Raw genomic sequence first — 22744 nt, 5'->3', positions numbered from 1 at the left:
TTATTATTTTGAGAGTGAATTAATAGAATTTTCCAGATCCATATTTGGATTTTCTATATTTGGGGCTGCTGTGATTGAAGCAGTCAGGCAGTGCTAGTCACCCTGGAAGCTGAGGAAACCTGCAGACCCCACATAGACAAGGAGGTCCAGTGAACATCTGCCATATGCTGCCAGCAGATGGGTTTACTGTCCTCTCCATCATTAGCTTTGGACACGCAGTTGATTGACCTACTATCTCACATTTAAGGGGGTTTCTACGTTCTGACATCAGTATATGATCGGTGCGTGTCTGACACCCAGACCCCGCACCAATATGCCAATCCAGCTGCCTCTGGGCACTGGATGTTTTGAATAGTATGCAGCAATTTGAATCAGAAGCAGATAGCTCCGACCACTACACAGCGGCCGTTTGGACAGAACTGCAGCTCGGTCACAATTCTTTGACCGGAGCCATCTGCTTCCGGCAATATCGTCCGGTTCCTGAAGGCAGCTGGAGTTGCAGATCTGTGCAGGGTTCGGGTGTCGGACACGCACCGATCATATACTGATGACCTATCCGGTGGATAGGTCATCAGTTGTCAGAACATGGAAAACCCCTTTATGTGATATCCCCTGACAATTGATTAACGTTACTAGGTCTACTGCAGGTTGCCCAAAGCATTGTTATTCTACCCCTAATTTGGGGAATAAATCAGGGTTCTATTGGTGCTTGGCAGGACCATCATCAGGGCACTACTGGTAGTACTGCATTCAAGACCACCATCAGAGCACTACTGGTGGTACTGATTTCAGGACAGCCATCAGGGCACTACTGGTGTACTGCTTTCAGAGGTCCATAAAAATAAGATTAAAAATGGGGCCCACCCTCTCCAGTCAACTACCACCCATGGCCCACCATTCACTGCTTTGAATATAGCCACTAAATATATTGTATATACAGTTCATATTACGCCCCTTACTTTCCCCTCCATAAGGGCCCAGATATTACAAAAAATTCCCTCATCAAATTTTACACAGTGGGGTACAAAACGGAGAATGGGAAAAGGGGAAGAAGTCCAAGGGGGCCTGAATTTTTTCTGAGACCCACATATTTCAAATAGCAGCCCTGGTGCATGAGCCTGAGAAGCCTTGACTGAGATGAAATTAAAAAGAAAAAACCTTTGTGCTTCTTGGACGAAACCTGAATATATTATCAGGAGACTGTAGTGTTTCTGGGTTCAAACCTGGTGACATCCCAATAAATATTGATGAAAGGGCCAGCCCCTATGTTAATGTATCTTTCTATTGTGTGCTGTACAAAAAAAAATAAAAAAAATGAGTTTTATATATAGGACACAGGACAGGTGCCATGTTGTCTATGCTTTAGGTGGCACAAATTGGGGGATTTTAACACATTCATGTAGCCCTGGATAATATTAAATAACAAAATAAATATATATACTGTATATAACAAAGCTCTGGCATGTATTAATTCAAGTACTCATTGGATAAGGTTCTGCCGTACCTGGCGGACTTATACTTGAGTTCATGATAACACTGTACAAAACTGTGGTAAATGAATGTTATCGGCAATGCAAGGAGGACAATACCGCTGACCACACACACTCCTCCAAGTATTCTGCCAGGAACGGATATAGGGTACATGTCTCCATAGCCCACAGTGGTCATAGAAATAATCACCCACCAGCAGGCTGCCGGGATGCTTGAATAGTCCTCGTTCTTTGTCTCAAGGTCCAAGCCATGTTCCAGCAACTGAGAAAGTGCACCAAAAATGGCCATGGCAACGCAAATAAACACCAGCAACATGACCATCTCCCGGTAGCAGCGTTTCAAAGTGAGGCCAAGAGTCTGGAGGCCAATAAAATGTCTTGCAAGTTTTATTACCCAAAATATTCGCATCATCCTCAAGACTCTAAGAGTCATCCCAGCTCTCTGCAACTGAGGGTTTTCCCCCGTGAAAAGGGTCATGAGAACTGAGATGTAATAAGGAGAGATGGCCAGTAGGTCAATGATATTTAAGGGCCTTTTCACAAATTCACACTTATTCTTGGAGACAATGAACCTGACGATGCACTCTGCTGTGAACCAGCCAATGCAGATAGCTTCAATTATCCTGTGGAAACAAAACATGTTGAATAATTTATTTTCATAATGATATCTAAAAAGACGTCCTTCACGTAATAAAAATGGATCTGCTTTTAACCCACACAATATAGGGGCGCACACCGTATAAATATAGGAACACATACTTTACATTATATTTGTAAATGTAAGAGTTGCATATAAGAATCTTTGGAGTGCTATGGCACTTGTATAGCCTGTCATAGCCGGCTGTTAAAGTGAACCTCTCAAATTTTTATGTTGATTTAAATGTTTTTATTTAAATAGCTGAAAATTTCTCTGCTGATAAATTTCATAATATATCTTTGTAGGGGTTGCATCACTATTTTTCTACTACAAAGCTTCAAACCACTGATGTTCTTCACACAGCCATATAATGAAATTGTAAAATTATGGCAACTGGCTGCCACCACTAGAGGGAGCTTTTAACCTTACTCAAACTGATTTATTAGTTAACAGAACCTGTTTGCTCTCCTGACATGTCTATTTATTAAATACTTGTATTCTCCATAAAGTAACAACTCTAGAACATATTTTCTTAGAACGCTGCATTGTACGTTCCTCTGTTATTCTCCTAGAAATTTATAAATGAATTGACAACTGGGTGTTACTATTTTCTTTATCCAAGGGGAGTGTCCCTACACAGTCTCACTCTGTCAGCACTGATCGGACAGTATCAGTCATTGTAGTGACAACCCCCAACTGGTAACACCCAGTTGTCAATTTATTCATACATCACATGAGGAATAACAGGGGAACGGCACAACGTAGAGTTCTAAGAAAAGATGTTCCAGAATAGTTATTTCATGGGAAACACAATCATTTATTATAACAGACATGTCAGGTGAGGTGAGAGATCCCTTTTATATTCAGTGGGAGCTGAGTAAATTCGTTTTCAGGTCCTCCTAGTGGTGGCGGCAAGCAGGTAAAATTTCATCATTCAATTATGTGAAGGAAAACAGAGAATTTGAAGTTCTGTAAAGAAAAACTGCAGGTTGGCTTCACCCACAATCATACCACATTCATACATTTTAATGGCATTTACTAATTACTATATTTATTAATCAGTCCTGTGTTAGAAATCCTGTTTGGTAAATTTAGTGGAAAACAAACTGGGATGCATATTGTAAAACATTTTACTCAGCTGACTAATCCTTTTGGAACCATTAACCTTAAAGGGGTTATATCAATAGGACAACCCTTTTTAATATGCCCCATTAGGGAATATGACATGTCATAGAGGAGGGTCCCCCACATTAGCCAGAGTCGATGGCCGCCATTAAAGAGTGGCTCTCACTTTGGTGGACTCGCTCTAGCTTCCTATTACATGATCGGACACTTATTTAAATGACCGCCATGTAATACTACATTTCGCCTGTAGTGAGCACTGGAGCGGAAACGAGTGACCACTCACAGCCCGCAGGGATATCAACTGTTCACTGAGGGTTTCAGAAGACGGATCTGCAGCGATCAGTTGATAACTGGGCCCACCTTATAGTAATACGAGGACTCACATCTATCAGAAATGCATGGAGAATACTGTGGAAATGCCAAAAATGTCTGAAATGGTAAAATGTCAATGTTTGAACAATAATATAATTTTATAAATAGATTTATCTATTTTATTTTAGTATATGAGACGTGTCATCCATAATGTCATATTTTCATAAAAATGACAAACTCTAAGAAATTCCATAAAAAACGGGAAAGGTCGAAGGCCCTGTTCATATGTTTCTGCTCAAAACCTATGAAAAGGTTAAAGGCCTACAAGTTAAAGTCTCTATGAAGTCTATTAGAAAAGGGCAACGATGTTCTGCTTGTACTCCCACCGGACGGCTTCTCATCATAGGTCAAGGAAATGTCATTTATACAAACACATAAGCTTTGGTTAATATTGGGATTATTAGACAATGTTTTCTGGCCTTCTTGTCCACGGCGGAAGCCTAGGGTTGTTATTCTATGATTGCTCATGGCAGTTTTACAGCTAATGAAGATGAAGTGAAATGACATTTTATATATTTTATTCTATGAAGACTTTTTTTTTTTTGTTTCCTTCCACTGTTCAACTATTAGAAATTTCAGACCTTGGATATGAATTATTGGCCCGGAGAACCCATGACCTATGAAACAGAACTGCCAGAACATGTGATATAATTATGTAGAAGGACATAGGGTCATCAAAAGCTAGAAGTAATGCAGAACCTCCATAATGACAATAATAGACACTCATTTCTGTGTTGAGTGACTACCGGATGGGTCATTTAGGGCAACTGTACTCCAGTGCGCTAATGTATTGTAGGCTTCTAAATATGCCATCAGACAAATGCCTAGAACATTGCATAGCAACAATTCTAGAATGCATTTGGTGACACTCGCAAATCTTGTTAGCTCAGTATATTCTGCTGTTGTCCCTAAATCTCCTACAGGCTGCTTCCTCCTTCCTATAGATGATATACCACTATTGCCAACCAATCATCTCGGCCACACCCTGCAGTAAGCTGGAATTTTTACTCTGCCTGTGACATGCATGCTGCTGCACAGTTTACAGTCTTCTGCCTCTCCTGTGCATAAGTGTCTTTCCAGCTTCTTGCTCACAATGTGAAATGATCTGTATAACTAAGGTTTGTCCATGCCTGCAATACTCCATGTGTGGGCTAAAGTCTGATTTGCATAGAGGTAATATAAACCCCTTTTAATATATCCCATGATCTTTACCTTGGCAGCAGCTGCCTGGCACGGATTTCTTCAGTTTACTAACCACTAATATTCCCAAGATAAATCTTCATTATCCTAATAAAACCCTAATATATTTGCCAACATGTATGTGGATTTCATTTATTTTAGTTTATATCAACTTTTATATTGTGTAAAACTGAAGCAGAGTTTTCTACCAGACTTTCATGTATATATTTTGAAATCTCAAGAATGTATTGGCAAATAATGGTCATTAACAGCCTAGACTGCACCAACTGGTGGCCAAAGACCAAGGGCTAAAAAGAGCGCTAAGGGGGAGTAAAGTAACAACTGGATATCTCAAGCTTAAAAGGGTTTTCCCATCAAGGACATTTATGACATATCCACAAGCTATACCATAAATGTCAGATAGATGTGGGTCCAACCTCTGGGACCCGCACCTATCTCTATAACAAGGCCCCTAAACCCTGTTCTACCTCTCTGTGTTCCGGCTGACTCATGTGATTCCCGACCATGATTCTCCCTGAGCTACGCTGTTCCTGTAAGTCCCATAGTAGTGAAGTGAATGGCAGCTGCGGAAACAGCGTAGCACGCGGGCTACGCTGTTTCCGTTACTACCATTCAGTTCTACTTACAGAAACAGCGTAGCTCAGCAAGCTACGCTACTTTCTTCTTCATGGTCGGGAATCACATAAGTCAGCAAGAGCACAGAGAGGTTGAACAGGATTTAGGGGGTCCCGTTCTAGAGATAGGTGCGGGTTCCAGAGGTGGGACCTGCATCTATCTGACATTTATGGAATATCCTGTGGATATGTCATAAATGTCCCTGATATTAAAACCCCTTTAATGGTTGTCACTTTCGAAAGCCATTTAACCATTTGTCTGATGCATCGAGCTTTATCAGCACTACTATAATACTATTCTCTGTTGTCATGATTATACTGTACTTGCTATAATACTGCCCCCTATTGTCAATATTATACAGATGTAGCCATCTTCATCTTGACTTTTAACACATTAAATAAACAAAGGCAAGATCCTTCATCTTGACTTTTTCAATGACTTTTCAGTGGCTTTTGTTGTGTGATATCCCGCTGCAGCAAGTTATCAGTCAAGATAAAGATGGCTACATCTGTACTAGCTATAAGGGTATGTGCACACACACTAATTACGTCCGTAATTGACGGACGTATTTCGGCCGCAAGTACCGGACCGAACACAGTGCAGGGAGCCGGGCTCCTAGCATCATACTTATGTACGATGCTAGGAGTCCCTGCCTCTCTGCAGGACAACTGTCACGTACTGTAATCATGTTTTCAGTACGGGACAGTAGTTCCACGGAGAGGCAGGGACTCCTAGCATCGTACATAAGTATGATGCTAGGAGCCCGGCTCCCTGCACTGTGTTCGGTCCGGTACTTGCGGCCGAAATACGTCCGTCAATTACGGACGTAATTAGTGTGTGTGCACATACCCTTATACTGCCCCCCTATGGAAATGAGTATCACTACTATAATACTATTCCCTTTAGAACGATTAATCTTACTATAAGGGTATGTTCACAGGCTAGACTAAAAACGTCTGAAAATACGGAGCTGTTTTCAAGGGAAAACAGCTCCTGATTTTCAGACGTATTTTAAGCCACTTGCGATTTTCGCAGCGTCTTTCGCAGTGTTTTTTTATGGCCGTTTTTGGAGCTCTTTTCTATAGAGTCTGTGAAAAACGGCTCCAAAACATCCCAAGAAGTGACATGCACTTCTTTTTCGCAGCCGTTTTTTCACCCGGCCGTTTTTCATAATGGCCGCGTAGAAAAATGGCCCGTTGGAACAGAACGCCGTTTTTCCCATTGAAATCAATGGGCAGATGTTTGGAGGCGTTCTGCTTCCGATTTTTTGGCCGTTTTTCGGCCGTGTGAAAATACCCTAATACTGCACCTCTATGGACACGATTATAATCAAACCCCCTATGGAAAAGATTATAACTATTGTAATGCCCCTATGGACAGGAATATAACTACTATAATCCTGCCTCTTATTGACACGAATATAAATAGTAACAAAACACCTCCCTGTAATGGTCATAGTTTACTCATCCAATGAATCGGATCATTTTGTAAATTATCCGAAAGCTCATATTCTCACATTTGTCTATAGTTTTGTTGTTTTGAGAATGGAAATATTGCCATTCCGAATATCGACCCTCTATGGAGATCCTCGATTTTATTGTATATCTCAAAGGATCTGTATTTAAAATCCAGTCTGGACTTAGCAGCACAAGACTATTTCTGGGGACAGCAGATGTCAGATGATTTGGGTTTTTCATCGAAAAAGAAAAGAATTAGAAACAGTATTGTCTTGAAATGTATCTGGGGACGTTACATCTGCAGACAGATAATATGTCCTCATGACAGTGCGAGGATAGTGATCCTGAAGATTGTCAGCAGCCGCGCAATGTGCTGTAAATTCATGAACTCATCTCATCTTAAAGGAGTTGACCGGGCACAGACAACTAATGACCTGTCCACAGGATAGGTAGTCAGTATATGATTGGTGGGGGTCTGAGACCCGGACCCCGCACTGCGCCCATCAGCTGGTTCGGATGCCTTCGGGAATTGGATGTTATTCAGTATTTCGAGCCAGAAGCAGTTGTCTCCGTGCTCTGCATAGCGGCCGGATCGGAGCCATCTGCTTCTGGCTTACACATCCGGTGCCGGGACAGCTGATTGGTGCAGGGTTCGGGTGTGGGACCTCCACCGATTATATACTGATGACCTATCCTGTGGATGGGTCATCAGTGGTCCGTGCCCGGACAACCCCTTTAAACATAATTTCAGTATATTTAACAAACACCATATTCTCCTACAAAAAGTAGCTACTAAAAGTTATTAAAAGTGTATTAAAAGCTGATGTTTTGGATCTTGGTACTAGACATCGGTTGCAGCAACATTATATTGGTCTTCGGTGAAACTTTTAATAGCGCATGGTTGTGACAACTGTTCATTTTTACAGAACTTTTCTGTACTTTAAAGGGGTTGTGTCATGAAGACAATCCCTGTTCATTTTAAGGCATATGGACATCACAGAGGGGGGGTCTCTGTAAGAGTCGCTCACGTTCTGGCAGACCCTAAACGTACATTGTATTACATAGCGGACATTCATCTGAATGGTTACCATGTGTAATTCTACATTTACCCAACAGCGGCAGTCACAGGGGAAATGTTAGGCCAGCTTTTTGCCCCTTTAATTTCATCTCACCCCTGCATCTCACAGTTGTAACGTCTATGGCCACGGCCCGTCGTTCCTACTTCCCCCTCGACGGCCGTGGCCATGGACCTGTGTGTTCTCTGCTGCGTCGTCCCCCAGTGAGGCGCCAGCACTCACTTCCTGGTATCGAGACTGTTTCCCGGAGGGCGCGCGCGCCCGTGCGTGCACAGTCTTAAAGGGCCAGTGTGCGTATAATTGCAGGAAGTCTGCAATCAAGCCCAGAATGTTACTGGACTTTAAAAGGGGCTCTTGTTCTTTGCCTGAGCGTTGTTCGTTACCCAAAGTTTGTCGTACTAATGGTCTCCTAGTGTCTTCCAGTTTCCAAGTGTTCCCTGTTGCTGTATCCTGTATCCCGTGCTATCCAGATCTAGTACCGTGCTGAGCTGTTTTCGTGTTGTGCTGCATTCCACGCCTGTTCCACTACTCCACGCCTGACGTCTACCTGCCGCCTGGTCCCAGCCTAGCCTGCCTTGCTACTGTCCGAGTTGCCACAGGTACCCTTTCTGGACTATAGACCCTGTACTATACCTGTTTGGTCAGCTGCCGTCCAGCTACACGGTACAGTCCAGTGGGTCCGCACCCCACATCGTGACAACAGTGCATTTTATCCAGATGTATCAGAGCTGGTTATGTCATTTGATACAATATGTCATTATATCACTATGAGGTATCATGGTGTATTATAGGACTGCAGGTAATCCTACTGAAAGATCAGAATTTAGAGCAGTCATTCCCAACCTGGGTTCCCCAAAAGACGACAGCAGGAGCTGCAGGGATGGCAAACTCATCCTGATAGATGCTTGCCATGAGTACAGGCAGAGATGTCGACAAATCACATCCAAAATATGAAATCATGGAATACTATAACCTCCCCTACTGTTCCCCGGGAGGGAAAATATTTTTCAGGGGTTCCCCTACAGTAATGGGAGTCACTGATTAATAGTGTTATCGCAGTGCCCGAAAAACAGGTACAACTCTACTACATCTGTATTTGTCTGTGTAAATACTAGCTCGGAGAACGGTTTACATTCCCCCATTATATGTACAAGTGATTGGTCCACTGGGCAAAACCAGTATTTTGAACGTAGCACGGCTCTCCCTTCAGATCTCTTAGATTGTAAGCTCTTGTAACAAGAGTTCTTCTTTATTTACTTCATTGTTTGTAGCCTTTTAACATTTTTCTATATTTGTCAATCTGTATGTTTACTGCCTCTTGGATTGTAAAATGCGTTAGTGTATTTTAGAGCTATAATAAGTAAGGTTATTATTATTATAACTTCTCTGCCATACACAGTTCATTCGTAGGCTAAGTTCACACTTGCCTTGTATAAGCCGTTACACTGATCCGTTTTTAGATCAGAATAAGGATAAAAGCAGATCCCTTAATAATCCCATTGAAATCAATGGGATTTTTAATTGCATCCGTTCACGTCCGTTATGTTAGTCATCCGTTTTTTTGACGGAGATAAAAGTGCAGAGTACAGGACTTTTACACCGTTCAAAAAAACGGATGTGTAACGGATGGGTTATTTTTATCATTGGTGTCAATGTTAAACGGATACAAACGGAATGTAATCCGTTTGCATCTGATATTTTGATTTTAATGGGATTTTTAACTGATACGTTTTTATCCTTAGGCTCCTTTCACATTACCGTTATAGTACGTTTAGGACTCTTCCGTCAGAGGAAGAGGTGAAAGAGAGTCCAAATGGAAAGCATCGCTTCCGTTAGTATTACCATTGATTTCAATGGTAATTCTTTTGTTTCAGATGCTTTCCGTTTGCCTCCGTTTCAGATTTTTTTGGAATGGAAGCAAAAGTTCTGCAGACTGCACTTTTGCTTCCGTCAAGAAAAACGGAAACCTAGCAAACGGAGGCAAACGGAAAGCATCTGAAACAAAATAATTACCATTGAAATCAATGCTTTCCGTTCAGACTCTCGTTCATCTCTTCGTCCGACAGAAGAGTGCTACAGTAAACGGAGTTTAACGGTAGTGTGAATATAGCCTTATTCTGATCTAAAAATAGATCAGGGTAACATTATACAACGCAAGTGTGAACGTAGCCTAACATAAATGGTTAAGGCTGAGTTCACACGTCGCAGATTTCACACAGATTTTCAGCGCAGATTTTACACTTTGCAATGCAAAAGGGTGAGATCTGCGTCAAAACCACAACAAAATCTGCGACAACTCCGCAACGTGTGAACTCAGCCTAAAGGGGTTGTCCAGGATTAGAAAAAGAAAAGTATATGGCGGGGAGATACAATTTAAATTTATGATGTTATTAAGTCTTTTTTTTCTATGGATCTTGTCTTTTCGTAAAAATATTTTTGGGGAAAATAATGAAATGATGACTACAGGATTAGATCACATTCTGGGTTTGTTTGTAGTCTGTAATGAGTTGTCAATGTACGAAACAGCCTTGCCATATGACGACACTCATCACGATGTCACTGTGTGTTAAAGAGGCTCTGTCACCTGATTTTGCAGCCCCTATCTGCTATTGCAGCAGATCGGCGCTGCAATGTAGATTACAGTAACGTTTTTATTTTAAAAAAACAAGCATTTTTGGCCAAGTTATGACCATTTTTGTATTTATGCAAATGAGGCTTGCTAAAGTCCAAGTGGGTGTGTTTAAAAGTAAAAGTCCAAGTGGGCGTGTATTATGTGCGTACATCGGGGCGTTTTTACTACTTTTAGGGCATGACCACACGTGGCGGATTTCCTCCGCAACTGTCCGCATCAATGCCGCACAGAATCTGCGTTGCAGATTCTGCTGCGGATCTGCACAAAATGTGCAGTAAATTGATGCGGACTAGCTGCTGCGGACTGCGGTAAAAGTACTTCCCTTCTCCCTATCAGTGCAGGATAGAGAGAAGGGACAGCACTTTCCCTTGTGAAAGTCAAAGAAATTCATACTTACCGCCCGTTGTCTTGGTGACGCGTCCCTCCTTCGGCATCCAGCCCGATCTCCCTGGATGACGCGGCAGTCCATGTGACCGCTGCAGCCTGTTATTAGCCTGTGATTGGCTGCAGTCGTCACTTAGACTGAAACGTCATCCTGGGAGGCCGGACTGGAGACAGAAGCAGGGAGTTCTCGGTAAGTATGAACTTAATTTTTTTTTACAGATAGATGTATATTGGGATCGGTAGTCACTGTCCCGGGTGCAGAAACAGTTACTGCCGATCGCTTAACTCTTTCAGCACCCTGGACAGTGACTATTTACTGACGTCTCCTAGCAACGCTCCCGTCATTACGGGAGCCCCATTGACTTCCTCAGTCTGGCTGTAGACCTAGAAATACATAGGTCCAGCCAGAATGAAGAAATGTCAAGTTAAAAAAGCAAGACGGATCCGCAGCACACATGACATGTGCATGACAGCTGCGGACTTCATTGCAGAAATTAGAATCTCCATTGAAGTCAATGGAGAAATTCCGCCATGAGTCCGCCACTGCTCCGCAACAGACAGAGCATGCTGCGGACACCAAATTCCGCTCCGCAGCCTATGCTCCGCAGCGGAATGTTACGCCTCGTCTAAACGAACACTGCTAAATTAAAGTGTAAGTCAATGGACAAACGGCTCCGCTGCGGATTAACGCTGCGGAGTGTCCGCAGCGGAATTTAAGTGAAATTCCGCCACGTGTGAACCCAGCCTTACTAGCTGGGCGTTCTGACGAGAAGTATCATCCACTTCTCTTCAGAACGCCCAGCTTCTGGCAGTGCAGATCTGTGACGTCACTCACAGGTCCTGCATCGTGTCGGCACCAGAGGCTACAGTTGATTCTGCAGCAGCATCAGCGTTTGCAGGTAAGTAGCTACATCGATTTACCTGCAAACGCCGATGCTGCTGCAGAATCATCTGAAGCCTCTGGTGCCGATGTGTCCCCGCTCGTCTGACACGATGCAGGACCTGTGAGTGACGACACAGCGTGATCTCTCGAGAACACGGCTGTGTCTGCACTGCCAGAAGCTGGGCGTTCTGAAGAGAAGTGGATGATACTTCTCATCAGAACGACCAGCTAGTAAAAGTATTAAAAACGCCCCAATGTACGCACATAATACACGCCCACTTGGACTTTTACTTTTCAACACGCCCAGTTGTACTTTTGCAAGCCTAATTTGCATAACTACAAAAATGGTCATAACTTGGCCAAAAATGCTCGTTTTTTAAAAATAAAAACGTTACTGTAATCTACATTGCAGCGCCGATCTGCTGCAATAGCAGATAGGGGCTGCAAAATCTGGTGACAGAGCCTCTTTAACTGCGGTTATACATTATATTATTTTAACTTAACCCCGCAACGACCGGCGTATAGTATTTTTACGTCGGCTGATCAGGGTAGTTCTTCTGTGCTATGTCGGCACTTCAGAAGAACTTTCCCTGCATGGTGCTGCTGAAGCCCGGGCTGTTAGTAACTGCCTCGGGCTTCAGGGCAATGATCGGAGACCACTAGCAGTGTTTTCCGATCATATTTAACCCCTCAGATGCGGTGCTGAATAGCGAGCGCCGCATCTGAGTGATTTTAGAGGGAGGTGGCTCCCTCTCTCATCCCACTGGCATCCCCGCGTGCACCTCGGGGTGCCAATGGTTTCTATGGCAGCCTGGGGGCCTAACAAAGGTCTGCCTTTAGTAATTGCCTGTTTGGCCGTGCCAGAGGCATGACCTAACAGGTGCCTGTCAGTTTTACACTGACCGGCAATAATACACTGCAATACAGAAGTATTGCAGTGTATTATAATATTGATTAGAAGTGTGCACAGTAAAGTTCCCCAGTGGGACTAAAAATAAAGTAAAAAAAAGTTAAATAAAGTTTGAAATAAATAAATAAATGTCCCAAGTAAAAAAAGAAATAAGAAAAACACTTTTACCCCTTACAAAATACTTTATGAAAAAAAGTAAAAAGTTACTCATATTTGGTATCGCCGTGTCCGTAACGAACCCAACTATAAAATTATTACATTATTTAACCCGCACGGTGAACGCCGTAAAAAATATAATAAAAAACAACGCCAGAATTGCTGTTTTCTGTTCATCCTGCCTTCAAAAGAATTTGATAAAAAGTGATCAAACCGTCACATCTACTCCAAAATGGTACCAATACCAACGACAAGTCGTCCCGCAAAAGAAAACCCTCATACAGCTGCATCGGTCAAAAAATAAAAAAATTATGCATCTTAAAATATGGCGACACAAAAGCAAATAATTTTGAAAAAAATGTGTTTTTAGTGCGTAAAAGTAGTAAAACAAAAAAATCCATAAAAATTTGGTATCGCCGCAATCGTAACAACCTGCTGAATAAAGTTATTATGTTATTTATACCACACGGTAAACTGCGTAAAGTTAAGACGCAAAAAAAATGGCGAAATTTCAGTTTTTTTCCAGTACCCCACTAAAAAAAAGTTATTAAAAAGTTAATCAATAACTTATATGTACCCCAAAACAGTGCTATTATAAAATACAACTTGTCCCGCAAAAAAAAAAGTCCTTATACAGCTATGTCGATGCAAAAATAAAAAAGTTATAGATCTTTGAATGCGACGATGGAAAAACTTACAAAATTGCTCAGTAATTAAGGTTTAAAATACTTTCGATATTAAGGGGTTAAAGAGAACCTTTCACCTCCCCATACATGTGCAGCTGAGTGCAGCATGTAATGGGGAGGGCTGCACAAACCCTGGGGCGCTGTACATTTTTTTCTACCCTCCTCCGTTATTTAGATATCGGTGCCGTTATATTTGGCGCCCCATATATTTAAATAACCCCCTGAACTGTCAATGGGGCGTGTACTGGCAAGGGGGCGTGTAACTATGGCTGTGACACTGTCCAATAAGATACGGGCAGTGTTACAGCAAGAGCTGGATAGAGGAGAGGGTGTGTGCTGCACTTTTTTTTTTTTAAAAAACAGCGCCACGCTTGTCGTTGGCTTGGGTCTGGTATTGCAGCCCAGCCCCATTCTCTTTAAGGCGAATAAGACTGATTACTATGCTCCGTCCATACATTTGCCATGGCTTGTGATACCATGCAGCGGTGCAATATGAAATGTTACAGTTCTGAATAGTTTACAATGCAGAAGCCGGCAATCTCTATTACACAAATTGTTTTAAAAGTGCGAGACAAGAGGATGATGGGAGTAAGGATTGCGAATACATTTCCAAGTGACACATTTTGTTTTCAGTAGGAGTCTTAGAGGCCCCTACGCTCCCGCCTGTCACTACTCATGACCACACAGCCTGTCACTCCAGCTAGTGACATCATTGCTTCTCGCTGTGGGGACGCCTCTGGTGGATTTATGGACTGTAGTGTGTATGTAGGTAATAGATATTCTGTAAGAAGTGTGCAGTGTTGTGGAGACGGCTCCCTGTAAGTGATTACTAAGCATGGCTGGTATGTAAAGCTTCAAGAAAGCAAATCGGCTTCAGAAATGTATATAAACCAGGCGTTCCCAAGTGTAACAAAGTCCTACCAGTGCTAATTTTGAGAAGACACTCAGAGGTGCCACCGCCGAAGCCTGGGATGCCGAGTTATCGTTTGTTATGAATTTATAATAAAGGGGCATTACTCCTTCAGAAAATAATAATAATTGTAGAATAAAAAGTTATACAATTTACCAATATACTTGTATCAATTTCTCATGATTTTCAGGATCTCTGCTTGTTGTCAATTAATAGGAACTTTCACTGTTTACTTCCAGTGGATAAAATTCTGTCCATGGTCATGTGATAGACACACAGGTGCACGGCTCGTTTCATGGTCATGTGATAGACACACAGGTGCACGGCTCGTTTCATGGTCATGTGATGGACACACAGGTGCACGGCTCGTTTCATGGTCATGTGATGAACACACAGGTGCTGGGGTTGTTAGAAGACACATCTCTAATTCATACTGTAACTGTAACGAGCCGTGCACCTGTGTGTCCATCACATGGACATGGACAGATTTGTATCCACTGGATGTAAACAATGAATGTTCCTACTGAATATCAAGCAAAGATTTTAAAAACCGTGAGGAATTAATACAGCAAGTAAATTGGAACATTTTATAACTATTCATTATACAAAGAATAATCTTGATTTGCTGAAACTGGACAATCCCTTTAAATAATGAACTAACATTTACTAAGGTATATTGGTCATACAGCACAATGGTAATAAACACGCATGCACACCTATACACATACAAACAAGTGTACAGTATACAGAAACCCACACATGTACATAATGTACCCACAGGTACATATATATATATATATATATATATATATATATACATGCACATAACACATATATGTACGCAGTCACATAGTACAATGTATTTTAGCGTCTATATTAATGCCTAAACACTGGGATCCTGCTGGTTCTACTGAACGATCATATATCACCACAGAATCCTATTGACCTACCATATTCATGCATTTATGTATTTATAGGGACGTCCTCCGGATGTTTCTCCAGTTTTCAATAGTTTTAAACTGCGTTTATGACATTTCTGGTCAAGTTGTGGCCTAAATCCCCTGGTTAGGTTGTCCCAGGCGGCTGGTGGTATGTCCTCAGGACGCAGATACAGTTGAATCCAATGCTTACACAGGGAACCGTCAGCTCCCTGCTTCAGCATTCAAATATGGAGTCCCGGGCCAGAGCAGCGTAAGCTCTCTGGCCGGGGACTCCTGTCTTAGAAAAGCCCTTGGATCACTGTCCTTATATGGACAGTGACGTCAGTTGCTCCCCCAGGAGTGAAATCCCCGGCTAGAGCAGTGCCGACGCTCTGGCCAGGGATTCCGACATCTTGAAGCCCCTGGCATCACTGTACATATATGGATAGTGACGTCAGGACTACTACTGGAGGGGAATCCCTGGCCGAGGATTCCGCTCTAGAGGGAACCCCTGATGTTACTGAACATATATGGACAGTGACTTCAGGGGCTCCTTCTGAAGCAGAATGCCCGGCCATAGCATGGCCGATCCTCTGGCTGGGAATTCCCTTCCTAGAGGGACCCCAATGGAGCTATCTACAGGGAGGGAGGGTTAGCGATATCTACAGGCAGGAGGGCGATATCTTTAAGGGGTGTGTGGCACTATCTCCATGAGCACTGTGGCACTATATGGACACATCTACATGGACACTGTGGCACTATGTGGGCACTGGCACTTTATATGTGGGCACTGTGGCACTATTTGGCCACTGTGGCGCTATCTACATGGGCACTGTGGCACTATGTGGGCACTGGCACTTTATATTTGGGCACTGTGGCACTATATGGGCACTGTGGCACTATATGGGCACCATCTACATGGGCACTGTGGCAATATGTGGGCACTGGCACTTTATATGTGGACACTGGCACTTTATATGTGGGCACTGTGGCACTATGTGGGCACTTGCACAATCTATGTGAGCACTATCTACAGTGGGCACAGTGGCACTATCTACAGTGGCATTGTGGCATTATGGGGCTTTATACTGTATGGGGCATCATACTGTATTTGGGCAGCTATGGGGGCATTATACTGTATGGGGGCATCTTTGTGGGCATTATACTGTATAGGGGCATCTGTGTTGGCTTCATACTGTTTGGGGGCATCATACTGTATGGGGATATTATGCTATATGGGGGCATCTGTGTTGGCTTTATACTGTATGGGGGCATCTGTGTTGGCTTTATACTGTATGGGGACATCATACTGTATGGGGCATTATATTGTATGGGGGCATTATACTGTGCGGTAGCAGCTATTTGGCATTATACTGTGTGGGAGGCACTATGGGGTATTATACTGTGTGGGGGCAGCTATAGTGGCATTATACTGTGGGGAGGGACTTTAGGAGTATGATACTGTGTGGGCTGAACCGGGTGTGTATGGGCAGGGTTTGAGCGAGGTTAGAGGCGTGGCTTAAAAGAAAAAAAATTTCCCTCTTTGCGATACTTGAAAGTTGGGAGGTATGGTTGTCGTAATATGAAGAACTATGGAGATACAAGTAGACAGTCCCTGCAGCTGCTAAAGGAACCATAGGTCATATCTCAAGTTGCCCCATTTCCCTTCTAGGGGTAAACCCCATTTAGGTTACTAAGTGTCATGCTGCCTTTCTCCCATAACAGAGAAGTAGGAGGGTTGGGGTAAACAGTGTCAGGCCCTTCTATTAGAAATAGAAGATGTAATGGTATGAACCATCGCCACGTGGGACCATATATTGATATTTGCTCCCCATACCAATGTGAAAATATATCAAAGCCCAATCGAGAGATCTAATGATCTTTTCATACCTGGTTGTAGAGACATCCACTACATGTAGCAGAAAGAAGGTTACTCTATCAGCATAGTCGGGTTTCTTTACTGTAAAAGCAGTGATTCAGGATGTAATGATGGTTGATTGATTTAAAGGGGGACTGGGTTTTTTCCCTTAAATTAAGGACCACGAGCTTCTGTCTCATTGGGGTTGTTCACCTTTCTTTGTAGGATAACTGGTTAAACTATAAGGACTTACATCTTTTTTCAATCTTATTATGTACTCTATATACTTGTAGTTTTCTATTTTCCTTCCTGACACATTAACACAATTGTAATCCATACCCCTTAGATCAATGTGTAGTAACTCAGGTCCCTTATAGGAAAATCAATATAGCTGATCTGCCCTGAGCATATAATATTCCAACAAGACCCTGATGGCGTGGCGTCATATAGTCATTCAGTGAGACGTTCAGCGCTCTCGGACATATTTATACAGCGGTCACTGGAAAATGTAAATAAAAATCTGTCACCATGTCCCGGATTCGCAGATCGTCTTGTTGCTGAAGCAATAATTATCCTTGAGTGTAACGTGCGGTACACGGTGTACGGGAGAGAGGCATGCTCCGCAAACTTTATACTCGTGCTCTAAATCTGTCTGCTCAGAACGGCTACGTAATTACATTTCCAGGATCGCTGTATATAAGTACGGGTGGGGGAGGGGTGCAGGTCCGCTTCCTTTTTCTTCTTATTTCTTTCATCCTCTTAATTATTTGTAACCTTACTATGTTACTATATACTCTCTGATATTTTCCATTTTTCTTTTATTATTATATTTTATATTATAACAATTAAAATCTGATAATCCTTTATACTTGAGTACAGCATTCTCTATCACTGCCATAAACTTCAAGGCTATGTTCACACAGGGCGGATACGCTGCGTACAGGTACACAGGTACACAGCGTATCCGCTCTGGCAGCCGCAGGGAATTTCCACCGAAAACACGCGCGCACCTAATTGTAGTGCAGTTTTTCCGCCGTTATGTCCGTAGCGGACAACTGCATGTTAGAAAGAACAAACATACACATACTTACCCCTTGAGATCCTGCAGCCCGGCCTCCTAGGATGACGTTTTCTCCCATGTGACCACTGCAGCCTGTGATTGGCTGCAGCAGTCACATCATTGGAACGTCATCCCAGGAGGCCGGGCTGGATGCAGGAGCAGAGTATTCTATGTTTTTCCTGTCTGATTCATATGGAATCCATCAGAAAATTGTGGCATGTTCCATTGGCTGTCATACTGTAAGGTAGAATATCTTCTTAAAAAGGACCTGTCATTTCTCCCGACATGTCTGTTTAATTAAACACTTTCATTCCCATAAAATAACAATTCTGAAGCAACTTTTCTTAGAAATCTGAGATGTTCCTCTGTTATACCTCCTGGAAATGTATGAATAAATTGACAACTAGGACACACCCTTTAGACATTTAGGGTTACGCCCAGTTTTCAATTTGTTCATACATTTCTAGGACGAATAACTGAGGAACAGCACAACAAAAAAGTCAAAAAAATTGTTATTTTCTGACAAATACAAGTATTTACAAAAACAGATGTGTCAGGAGAGCTGACAGATCTTTTTTAATACGGTGCCATTTGGAGGCACAATATGGCGGCACAAAGAGTGCCTGCAGCTCTGCAGTACAGAGCCATAGGGACTCCATGCTCCAACATACAGACTCTGTGTACACAGCTCTGCCATGTGAATGAGCCCTTACATAGAAAGAATACAGGCTGCCATAAACAGCACCTATAACAAGGGATAAATCATATTTTACAATGCTTTACTGTATAATCTGAGTGCCGATACTTCAATCCTATGCTTGTGCAAAGCAGAATAATTATTGGACAGATGTCTTATCCTACGAATAGTCCAATAGTTGGGAATTATAATAGAATTAAAGTTAATTACTGACCAAGCTCTGCTATAACAGTGAGTGTAGCCCCCTCCTGGATCCCCCACAGCCGCCTATCACAGACACTCATACCACACACATTGCCACAGGGCTTGGAAGATAATGTCCATCCATCACTGGCAATAGCTTGTTATATACAACGCATGCCTGTATCCCACCCATTCCAGCCCTGTGGTATCATGAGCGTCTTGTCAGCTGGCTCAAGGGTGGGTAGACTCAGCAACAAGAAGGGATTCCTCAGTCAGCTTAATTTAACTCATTAGCTTGCTGAAACAGGCTGTTTGTGCTGTACAGATGTAGCAGAGCTGAGTTGTGATATCAGTATGTATTATGTGTGGTTAGACAAAGGGTTAATGGTCAAATACACAAATCCAGCATTGCTACATCTTTCTCTTTCTCCATATTTATATAGGAATCCTGGGGCTCTGCGGCTATTGTGGAACTACAGATCCCAGCATGCAGCTTTTAGGACATGCTAGGGGTTTTAGATTAAAATAAAGGTAAAAGAAAAGTGACATGTTGCAGACTGCTAAAGGCAGATAAAACTTAATGTATCACTCTATAAAATGTTGTACTTTAAATTTTTAAAAAATGGCGCTGATGTTATACGGCAGATTTTTTAAGAATTACACCATTTCCTGCGGTTCTTGAGATTTTATTATTAAAAAAAAGCGAGCTTTTAAGGCCAGCGTGATACCGCATATAATGTATCCCTATGGGGTCCCACTATGATTTTTTAGATAATCAAACGCATTTTTCCCCCATGTGGGTTCTGTTAGGCTGGGTTTAGATGTCGCAGATTTGTTGCAGATTTTCTGTGTGATTTCTCCGCCAAAAATCTACACCAATTTACAGTACAATACATGTAGATTGGAAAATCCCATCGATATGTAGCGGTGAAAATTAATTTAGTTCAATATTATCCAATCACGATTTGACACCATATTGTGATGCGAGAAGGCTTCACCCTTAAATCTCCGAACATCGCATGTGATACTACATAAGATGTACTCATCGCATGCAATTTTGCCGTGTGATATTGTGCGAGATTGCATCGCAAAAAATTGTGTACAATGCGTCATAATGGTCACTGGTGATGTGACGCGTCCAGGAACCGCACTTGTGAATAATAAACTGTCTCATATATAAATATATATTCACACACACATATACACACGCATAGATAGTGCAAATATAATGTGTTTGCAGATGTAATGGATACAGTATATGTTTATAAATGTCTGGTGTGATACTTTGTGCAGTATACAGTAAGGGTTAGTAGTATGTAAACAGTACATAATAGGTTAATATAATGCATCAGGTGGCATCTATTACTATTGACCTATGCCTGTTCTGTTTGCAGCAGGATATATTAATATACACCTATAGTGTGTGTGTGTGTGTGTGTGTGTGTGTGTGTGTGTGTGTGTGTGTCAATGACTGGGAGAGAAAGGGTTAATGGGTAATGCGCACAGATAATGAGGTCTATCAGGACTACTTTACAAGTGTTTATATATCTTCTAATCCCTCAGCTCTGCAAAACTCAAGTAACTTCTGTGGAGCAGCTGACTCCTATCTGGGTAATGTTATTTTCTTCACTTTAACATTGCTGGGGTCTTTTTTAGTTTTGAATGAGTTAGAGCAGTGGTCTCCAACCTGCCTGTGGATCTCCAGCTGTTGCAAAACTACAACTCCCAGTATGCTCTTACTGGAGTAGGCTGTAGGAATATAGCATGCTGAGAGTTTCGCTACAGCTGGAGAGCTACAGGTTGGAAACCACTGAGGTAGAGGGTACCAAGGGTGACATGACAATTTAATAAGACCCCCCAAGACAAACGGACACTGATAGTAGTGATAATGACTGCTCGTACCCCGAAGGTTCCCATAGACTTGCTGTATACCTGTGTTCTTCCACGCTATTATTCTGTGCTGTCTTCCAGTCAGGTAAGGTGCTGGCACATAAGACTACCATGGAGACAATGACAAAAAGAATAGATATCACAGCCAGGATCTGAGCTGCCAAGGATGAGGTGGGGTCCTCAAAAGTCCTCCTCATGCGCCCCAACCACTTCTTTTCCCCTGGTTCCTGAAGGTCCTCCTTGGCTGCGTCCTCATCAGGCTTGGTCTCATCAGACATGTAGGTGTAGGTGTCGGACATGCGGTCATCCAGCCTTCTTTGACAACAATATTCCAGTTGGGAACATTCCAGCCCCCAGTAGATCATCTCATTGTAGAAGGAAAGCTCACACATTTGCGGAACAAACCTTAGTTTTCCATACTTGACATACCTCATGATGAACCCAAATGCCTCAGAATGCCTGTCAAAGAAATACTCATTCCTCTCCTGGTCATAATCATCACAAACCTCTAAAACATCCTTCTCCGAGGAACAGCTGTGCAGCCTGCTCACCCTCCTCAATGGAAAATCCTTAATCACATCCTGAGAAAGGGAATACCTGGCACCCCCAACATTAAGGATAAAGGGATCCCTTGAAAAGTTCATTGCTGAGGCCAAACCGTTGGGCGCTGTCCTTCAGTACCACCCACCAGCAGGTGAAGGACAAGCCTAGAGTTGTTCTTCTCACCTCAAAGTTTTAGCTCTGCTGGCACCTCCTGATTGCTTCCAGCCTATCTCCCCTGGTGGATCCAAAGAGATCCTTGATACATGGCGCAACATGTTTGACCAGAGGAGCAGAATATCTCAAGGCACCAAGGAAAAGTTTAGTAGAAATTCTTGACCCAGAAGGTCCTGTGATGCAGCCTCCTCAAAGTCACCTCCTCAAACTCTTTAGTGTCTTCTTGTTCTTCGCAAACACACATTAGATCTCCCACACACAATGTATTAAGAATGAACTCCTTAGCGACTGAAAGGAAGAATAGGAAATATAAAAGGAAGGGAGGGAGAAGTGCTGAGAGCCACCAGCTCTGCTGCCTCCTGATCTCCAGTGTCTGCTGAACTTTACTCAATGTGAGGAGCACTCAGAGGGAGGAGGACGAGGAGGAGGAGGAGGGATGGGAGGTGGGAGCAGGCTTGTGTCTACAGAAACCTCTGTGGTTCTTTTCTGTCTGTGTCACATGAATGTACTGTATATATACTGTACAGCGATCAGCCTGCAGAGCTGTATATACAGCAGCTTCACACCGCCACTGCACAGGAACAGAGTCCTGGAAATGTCCTACTACTTACACCAGATACAGGTCCCTGACTCCTCGCTTCTTAGGCTATGTTCACACCTCATGGATTTGCCATAGGCAGAAATCCACAGCTGATGCTCGGATTTGTGCTGCAGATTGGTCAGCGGGTCCGCACTACGGTTAGCCCTGTTGTAATTCTATAGAGCTAATCCGTGGCTTTTCAGTGTGGAATCCGAAGCAATAACAAATTTTAAGATCTGCAGTACATTCATTCTCCATGTGGATAATTTCTTGAACATTTGTATGGGGTATAAACACTCACATGCA

The 22744-nt window shown here is 42.7% G+C and overlaps 1 protein-coding gene across 2 annotated transcripts; it reads right to left on the bottom strand.

Annotated features, from left to right (window-relative positions):
- Positions 1–1297: 1297 nt before the first annotated feature.
- On the bottom strand, positions 1298–22227 carry KCNG3 (potassium voltage-gated channel modifier subfamily G member 3). 2 transcript variants are annotated; one of them, XM_075863247.1, is made up of 2 exons: positions 21154–22227; positions 1298–2113 (listed from the first exon to the last, which is right to left on the bottom strand). In XM_075863247.1, the coding sequence occupies exons 1-2, from the start codon at positions 21783–21785 to the stop codon at positions 1468–1470; spliced, it is 1278 nt and encodes a 425-aa protein (XP_075719362.1). In that variant the 5' UTR covers positions 21786–22227; the 3' UTR covers positions 1298–1467. The 2 variants fall into 2 exon arrangements, with proteins under 2 accessions (XP_075719362.1, XP_075719363.1); XM_075863248.1 differs by having other exon boundaries at positions 21184–22227.
- Positions 22228–22744: the final 517 nt, after the last annotated feature.

Source organism: Rhinoderma darwinii, chromosome 4 (assembly GCF_050947455.1).
Source record: "Rhinoderma darwinii isolate aRhiDar2 chromosome 4, aRhiDar2.hap1, whole genome shotgun sequence".
Lineage (NCBI taxonomy): Eukaryota > Metazoa > Chordata > Amphibia > Anura > Rhinodermatidae > Rhinoderma > Rhinoderma darwinii.
Note: the sequence above shows the minus strand (reverse complement) of the source record. Positions and strands in the feature narration are given on the sequence as shown.